We start from the raw sequence: 8,518 nt of genomic DNA on the forward strand, positions 1-8,518 counted from the left end.
AGGGCCGGGGAGGGAGGGAAGGAGGGCGGGAGGCCCTGGGCGGTGGCACCGCATGCGCAGGAGGCCAGGTGCCGGCCGGCTTGTGAGGAGCCGGTAGCAGGGCGGGCAGCCCGGCGTCCGCATGGTGCCCTGTCAGGGCGGTGAGGCCGCCGCCGCTCCTGCAGCGGGCGGGAAGGAGCCGGAGGTGCCGCTGAGCCGGGAGGACGGTGCCGGTACGGGGCAGCCTTGCCTCTGCCCGGCGCCCGGCATGGAGGCGGCGGGCGCCGAAGAGCGCCGCGTATGCGGCTGCTGCTCGGGCTCGTCCTCGTCCTGGCCGCGCTGCTGCAAGGCACCCGGTGAGGAGGGGGAGTGTGGCGAGCGGGGCGAAGCGGGGGGCAGTATCCTCCTGGCTGGGCTACCAGCTCCGGGGGTGACATTGCCGGCGGGGCGGAGGAAGAGGAAGCGGTCCCCGAGGGCACCGGGGCTCACCGGCGGGGCGCGGAGCGGGCTCGGGCGGCCGCAGAGGGCGTCCGGCACCGGCTGCCCGCGGCCGGCGGCTGCTTCCGCGCCGCCTCCCAGCCGGCCCCGGCGGCCTCGCACCTGCCGCCCCGGGGCCCCTTTCGCCGCGTTCGGCCTCCCCCTCGCCTTTCCCCTCCGCCTGCCGTGGTGCTGGCCCTTGGGCTTGCAGGCCGGGGCCCGGTTCTCCCTCTTCCTCCCTGGTGCCGGGCCCCCGGGGCCGCTCCGGCCGCTCGCTCCCGTCCCCGGGTCGGGCTGCTGCTCGGTCGTCTCTGTGCGGAGTTGCCAGAGCTCCGGTAGCGGTTATCCCTCGGGAAAAACAGTGCTTCCTGTTGTCAGAGTTGTAAAGTAAAACTTGACAGGTTTGGGTAAGTGGAGGTGCCTTCCCGCAGTGTGAGTTTCTGGCCCTGCAGGTACGCTGAGAAGGGGTAGGGGGGCTGCTCAACAAGTCCTTATGCTTGTAATTATGACTTCCTTGGCAATTCTTCACTTGCTTTACTGTCAGTGTACTCTTTTATTTTATCTTAACCCGTGCTTCTCTTGGACTGTGAAAGCCACAAACTTACTGTGAAATATGCAATGTGCTTTTGTAAGTTTAACGTGGCTCCCTTTCAAAACATAAATGCTATCTTAGAATAATTTTTTAAGTTGTTATCTGAAGTATTTCAGCCTGTGTAACTTTCAGACAACTTCACTGAAAATGTGTTTCTCCTTAAATGTGGACTATAATTGACTTTCCAGCAGAAAATGGATAAAATTGCAATCTTTTTAGCTGTGAAGAGGCCAAAAGAGCATACTTCACTAGCGAAATTCACATTAGTATCACTTCTGAGGCAAAGCTTGGGAAAAAAAAAAAATTGAAATCCTGAGAAACTTGTACTTTTTGGTGAATAAATGCTTTTTTTTTTTTTTTTTTGTTAGTCTGTCTCGCAAAGTGTTGAGTTACTGGCTGAACTCTATGAATCATGCCTAGATCTTGTCTGCATAACTAGTTGCTGTGCAGGCTGTGGTGCTTCTGGCACTGCCCTGTAGCCCACAAGAGAGATGTTTTCTGCTTCTTGTGGCCTGGAGAACAGGTCACCTGCTTCTGGCTTTCCTGAAGGTCTGGGGGAATCATCTGGGTGAACACCTTCCTCATAGCCTGTGCTCTTCTGCTACTGTTCTTAAGATGCATGTCTGTGAGAAGTGCCATTTTCTTCACTGTGTATGCATTTTGCAAGTATAAAAACTGTTTACAAGAAAGCATGGCATTAAAACACAAACAGAAAGAATTTGGAGAGAAAATGGTGTGCAATGGGAGGGCTTTGTCCAGAACTTGAATCGGGAGTGGAAGTTTGAAAGCCTTACGTGTGGAGGTGGCCGGGAAATAACAAATAAACCAAATCTCACATCTGTAGACAGAAAAGAGGGCTTGGGTACTACTTCAAACTTTTATTTTCAGATTTATTTTTTTTTTAAACTTTTATTTTCAGACTGCTACACTTTTTAAAAAAAGCAGGAGTGCTGGAGTATTTTGATGGCATTGGGCTAGTGTCTGGAGGCTTAATATTTTGTGAGGTGGGAATGTTATCTTAATCTCGCTTCTCCTTCGAACATATTTTGAAATAAGTATTCTTCAGAACTGCAGTTCTTGTTTTTGGTGGAAGAACTTGTACCGTTTTATTTTTAAAAGGAAATAAAACACTTTCTCATTGCAGTGAGTGCATGCTTTGGCAATATGAGACATTGGTGGTTTAAATTCTAGTATTTCAAGCCTCTGTTTGTGATAGGCTGGGTGTAGTGGTGAGCTTACAAAAACGAGTTCCTTCTGGGTTGTCTTTGTTCCTTCAAATCCAAAGCTTAGTTCTGGGTGTAAGGTCCTTTCAGCTTACTTTGCTTTGATTTGATTGGTTTTCCATTTCAACACCTCCATTATTTAGCTTGGCTTTGTGTGGTAGCAATCAGATGAGCTATCATGCCTGAAATAAAAGTTAATAGTTGTGTTTGTGCTGTTTGCCCGTGGGCCAGCCTGGGTTTGGATTTCCCATTTCAACTATAGGCCAGTGGGATGCCTCTTGCTTTAATGTTAGAGTCAGTGTTGATTTTGTAGTTCTGTTGTGTGACTGTGTGGATTAGGACGTTATGAAATTCATGAAGGTTTTTAAAATCCACTCTGTTTCATAGTTGGTGGATGTCCTGGTCCAGTGTTGGCTGCTGGTAGTTTCTATAGTCTCTTTTATGTAAGTGGCTGTTGCTAAATGGAAATATTTCTTGTGGAAATGGCCATTTGTTTTCAGTGGTGGTGGGGCCGGGTTCCTTCAGAAGCAGCCCTTGTGGGGGCAGTTGTGAAGCCTGGTCCCCAGAGGTGGTAAACCTAGAGCCAAGGCTGGACACGCTCCTTCAGCCCAGGGGCTCAGCTCTGGGGTAGGAGAATGATGGTTTTTATCACAGTTAGGTTGATGGTTGGACTTCATGATCTTAACGGTCCCTTCCAACCTAGACAATTCTATGTTTCTGTGATGCAGTTTCTCGTCCTTGAGTGCTCATCTTGAGGAGGCTCAAAATGGTTTGGAACAAGTTTTGTTAATTTAAAAAAAAACCAACCAAACCACACACCCAAAACAAAACAATCCCTCAGAGGCATATTCAGTTGCCAAGCAGCTGACATCGGTGCCCTGCTGATTGTGTTTTAGAGCACCCATAAGGCTCAGGGCCCCCCCCCGATGTGACATGAGCCACCCTCTTATCAAAACACTGCCTTGGGGACAGGGAGCTCTCCCTCTTATCTTCAGAGGGTGTTGTAGGAGAAAAGGTAACTCCCAGTGGTTTATGCGGGCAGAAGGAGAAGAGATAGGTAATGTCCCACTCGCATTTTTCACGGGTTCTGTTTTCATGGTGTTCATCTCAGTGGAAAGTGTTCCTCTTGTGCAGCAGAGCAAGAACAGCAAAATGCTGGTTTTTGGAGGTGAGGTCAGCAGCGCTTCACCCTGTATTTTTTTTCAAATAGTTGAGGGTGGAGGAGGTGAGTGAAATGAGGAAGAGTATGTGAGAGCCTGAGGCAATGGGGGAGCTTGAATATAAACCATTAGACTTGGGAAACTGCTTCAGGAACAGAATGTCTGATAAATTAGTGTAAACTAAGGTCTTCGTGGAACTGTGATAGATATCAGTACTTAAAGCAGGCCTATGATGTTTTTAAAAGTAGTCACTTAAATTTCTTCTCCTTAAAAACGTTTATTTGAAGAAGATATTTGGATTGTTACGGCAAGATTAAAATGTTATATAAAACTTCTCTAGGTCTAGGCCAAACTTAGGGTGATTCAGCTGAAAAATAAATGTGAGGTATAACAGAAGTGATGTTCCAGACACAATTTCTACCTGTGTGTGTTTGTGAGAAAGGAGATTAAACTGTTGCTTAGGAACCTTAATTAACTTACTCAATAATCATATGATTCCCAGGTGTTAAGTTTGGGTGTTTCAGAATCTGACCATGTAGTGAATCCCTCAAACTAGTCTGGTGCCTCCATGAAGAGCCAAGTAACTCCTGTGGAACTGGGAGAAGTGGAGGGATGGGTTTGTATCCAAAGTGTTACTCTCTTCTTGCCTGTTTAAAGGGGGAAAAAAAAAAAAGGAGAGCTGTGGTGATCAGTGAAAGGTATTTTCAAGGTAGATCTGGTAAATACAGGTGGTATTTGTGTTTGTTTCTGCCGCTTCCCCCGTCCTCTGCCACAGCACCAGCTGCGGGACGTGGAGCCGCCTGGCCTGAGAAATCTAATAGATGGTGATTAACTGGAGTTTGTCTGTTGCAGGAACAAAGAAGAAAGCTGCATGTCCAGGACTCGGCCTGTTTTATACCGTGCTGTCTGCCTTCCTTTTCTCAGTGGCCTCTTTATTTCTTAAAAAAATAGAAGATGTACATTCGGTGGAAGTGAGTGCATTTCGATGTGTTTTCCAAATGGCATTCGTTCTTCCTGGTTTAATATACTACAAGTAAGTGTAGCAAATGTTTAAATTCAAAGTTATTTCTTAAAAATAGATCTAGAAATATTGCTCACTTAAATCGGATTGCAGTATTATTTTAATTCAGGCTTCAATCGCATAACAGCATTGTTTTGGATTACTTGATAGTTTCTTAATATGATTCAGAAAACTGAAACTCTTTAACTCCCTGATTTCTGCAGGGATTGTATCAAATGTCTTGATCTTCCATGAAGTGGTGTTCTTCAAAAAAAAAAAAAGTAATTTGTAGATTCTCTTGGGTTATTTTGCAAGCAAGATATTAATAGCTAGAATGGGTTCTGGACTCTGAATGTGGTTGGGGATGGGAATAAATTGGTCTTTGATCGGTTAAAATGTCATTTTGACATTTGAGATAAATCCCTGATCTAGAAAGGTGTGCACAGTTAAATGTGGTAGGATATTGGTCAGGACATAAGCAGGCCAGTGACATTAATGTGACATTTCTGTTTTTCAGAACAGGGTTTTTGGGACCAAAAGGTAAAAGAATTTTTCTTTTCTTCCGAGGATTCCTTGGTTCTAGTGCAATGATTCTGCTCTACTACGCTTTCCAAGTCATGCCGCTGGCCGATGCCACTGTTATAACTTTTAGCAGCCCCGTTTTCACATCCTTGCTGGCGTGGATCTTTCTCAAAGAGAAATACAGTCTCTGGGATCTCCTGTTCACCCTCTTCGCAATCACGGGAGTGGTTCTCATTGCCAGGCCACCCTTTCTCTTTGGGTCCCGCGTTACGGGGATCGAAGGCAGTTACACCGATCACCTGAAAGGAACTATAGCAGCAATTACAAGCACAGTATCTGCAGCTTCCACTATTGTTATTCTAAGGAAGGTGGGGAAATCTGTGCATTACTTCTTGTCAATTTGGTATTACGCAGTCATTGGTTTAATTGGGTGTGTTATAGCATTGTTTGTTATGAATGAATGGCGCTTGCCATATTGTGGTAAAGACAGGGTTTTCCTAATATTGATAGGCTTGTTAGGGCTAGGGGGTCAGATATTTCTCACCAAAGCATTGCAGATAGAGAAGGCTGGACCTGTAGCCATAATGAAAACAATGGATGTGGTCTTTGCTTTTATTTTACAAATTCTTTTTCTCAATCATCTCCCGACTTGGTGGACTGTGGGTGGTGCCCTTTGTGTAGTCGCAAGTAGTTCTGGAACTGCCATTCGTAAGTGGCGACAAAGCTTGAAAAAAGCGAAGCAAAATGAAATCTAACAGTGCAGACACTAGTTCATTACAGAAACAAGAAATCTTGAAATATATATACAATATTTATTTTTATTTATTTGAAATATCTCATTTACCAAATTGTAGTACCAAGTTGTATCCAATAAAGTAAGTTGATTTTTTTCTTAAAAAAAAGCAAAATCGAAAATGTTTTAACAGTTGATGAGGTATTTGGTTTTCTTTCTCATGTTTAGGCATGTAAGGATGAGAAGTAGAAAGATATTTAAAAGTTGCTTGCTTTCTATCAAAACTGGACAATAGTTTTTTGGCTTTTGTTTTCTTAAAATTCCTAATTCTTTTAGACCCTTTCTCTATTCTTCTGAGCAGTGGATATCAGTCTCCCAGGCTTCTTTAATGCTGTTCTGTGCTTGATTACCAGAGGGATTGCAGTACAGAAGTTAGAAGGGAATGAAGAGTTATAATCCTATAAACATCCAACTTTTATAGAACAGAATAAGCTTGCACATGTACAAGCTTTCTAATTTTTTCTTTTTTTTTTGTGCAAAAAACAGATGCCAAATGGGGAATTATTTTTAGTTTGGATTCTGAAAGAACAAAGGCTATTTAATCTTTCCAAGTAACATCAAGAGAAAATGAACTTGTGAAAATTATTTATCAGCTTTGCTTTCTTTTAAGAGGAATTTTAAATGTTTGCACTTGCTTTACAGACATAATGAAACATCCTAGTCCCTTTTTCTTGATGGGATTTTCCCAAGAAACGTGTCTTTAGTTGCTGCAATCTCGGTGACGAGAGACAAGAGTTCAATACCACTCATAAATCAGCTGTTTCTTGTGGTATGGAACATTATGCTGTAGCTGCACTTTTCCTTATTCTATGCAAAAGATTATATTTTTTAGGTATTTAATATAGGTTATTTTAAATGGTGCTTATGACTTTTGTTTAGATTCTTTTGTGGAAAAGCTCTTTATGAGACCAAGTTTAAGTCATCTTGGCCTTCATGAAGTTAGGAGGATTTACAATAAAGCATTTGCCTGTTTCCTAAGAATTTCCCAGAGCGCAGAGTAGTTGCAGTTTCACAGCAGATGCAGGTGTTGATAGCACCAAACACTAAGAAAAAAAGGTTTGTGTTGTTGATCCTAGTGTCCTTCATGTTTGAGGAGAAATATACGTTTAGTGTCAGGGAGGGGGATTTTCCCAGGTGGTGTCTCATGTGCTTCTGGGTCTTGTCTTGGTAGCGATTAAAGACAATTTTAACTTGGATCTTTATTTAGTCCAAAGGCTGTTTTCAGCTATTTACTCACTCCGGTGTTTTTCTAAAGCTGATTGCTGTGTTCTGCAGACTTCATACATGTTTGTTTTTTTTCCCAAAATCACTAGAGGTGGCGGATGTTTTCTTATTTTGCTGTACAGATGTCTTTGTCACGCATCTTTTCTTCTGCCAGTGAGCACTGTAGCCCAGCAGGGCAGGTCCAGGAGGTGAGTCCTGCAGGACTGGGGTGGGTATTGTACGCTGGGGTGTCCCTGGGTGTGAGGAGCCATCTCCGTGCTGGGTCCTGTCCCTAAAACAGCATCCTCCATCTGTCCACGTGTTCACGAGCAGGTTCCCTGGGGTGAGAGCTCCGAGCAGGAACTGGTCCTGTCCCTTCTCTGCTCCAGCCTGGAGTTCAGCTACTGCTGACAGGGTCAGGAGTAGCATGAAACTGCTTTCACGTTTCTTCCAAGCCTGACAGAATAATGAAATCCCAGTTTAGGACCCATTTTGTTTAGTACTCGAAATTGTGAACTGGGATTGTTTGTTCTGCTGTTCGGCCGTCACTGCCATTGAGCAAGAGCTTTCAGGGGAGGGAGAGAAAATAGACTGCATTTTTTACTGCTTCACTTCACGTTTAATATACGTGTGTTTGAATTGACACTGTAGGGTGGGGTTCAGAGCAGTTCGGGTTGATGCAAACTGGGGTTGTCGGCCAGTCCCACTGCCTCCTGTGGCTCCTGCTGTTCTATGGTGAGCTGGCCCTGGGGCTCCTCCAGCTACAGAGCTTCTTGGTGAGGTGTTGGAGAGGGCAAAACCAGAGCAACCTGGACCTGAGGACAGTGTGAAAACATTAGGAAGGGGAAAAAATTAGATAGCAGTTGAAATTACAGCGTATGAATGCTGCTTTGTCAGTACACAGTACAAATAATGTGGAAGCTTACATTGGAAAAATCTTGAGGTCATGTGATTTCAACCAATCTTGTTGACACTGAGCAGAGGAGAACAGACTCCTGAGGAAAGGACTCTTTTCTTGCCTGTAACGCATAAGCAAGTGTAGAAAATAAGCTGACCAGAAATCAACAACAACCTGATTGGTAACTTTTCTCTCAAGTTCTTGTAGAAACCCTTTTGATATATTTTCACACCTGCAGCGCCAAAACCCACAGATGATTGTTTTCTTTCCTTGTCCAAACCTATAGGGTTTCCCGATGGCTCCATCTCCGTATTTCCTTTTGCTGTTCCTAAACCTTTCTTAAGTTGTTAAAGTAATAATCTAAGCAATATCCTGTGTAGGAGAGCATAGTATTTCTTGGAACATTGTTGTGATTTTGATCCATCTTTTTAGAGAATCGTTTAACTGCTGTGAGAATGAAGGACTTGACTAGGGCTTCTCTAGAAGCACGACAAGCCAGCTTATATAAATAGCATTTCTAGATGTATTTGGGAATGGAAGATATTTAAGCTTTAAGTTTTTTCAACAACCTCAATTTTTACATTTTTCTTCCTCTCAAATGTAGTTTAAAACCCAAAATTTTAGTTGGAAGCCTTGAAGAAAATGAAATTATACAAAAGTATGGATACCCT

General features: G+C 43.9%; 1 protein-coding gene across 1 annotated transcript; it reads left to right on the forward strand.

The window, feature by feature from the left end:
• Positions 1-121: 121 nt before the first annotated feature.
• SLC35G1 (solute carrier family 35 member G1) lies at positions 122-5,708 on the forward strand. The gene is made up of 3 exons (XM_074155113.1): positions 122-335; positions 4,284-4,464; positions 4,949-5,708. Exons 1-3 carry the CDS (start codon positions 122-124, stop codon positions 5,706-5,708), a joined length of 1,155 nt encoding a protein of 384 aa, XP_074011214.1.
• The last annotated feature ends 2,810 nt before the right edge of the window (positions 5,709-8,518 follow it).

This window comes from Numenius arquata, chromosome 10 (genome assembly GCF_964106895.1).
Source record: "Numenius arquata chromosome 10, bNumArq3.hap1.1, whole genome shotgun sequence".
Lineage (NCBI taxonomy): Eukaryota > Metazoa > Chordata > Aves > Charadriiformes > Scolopacidae > Numenius > Numenius arquata.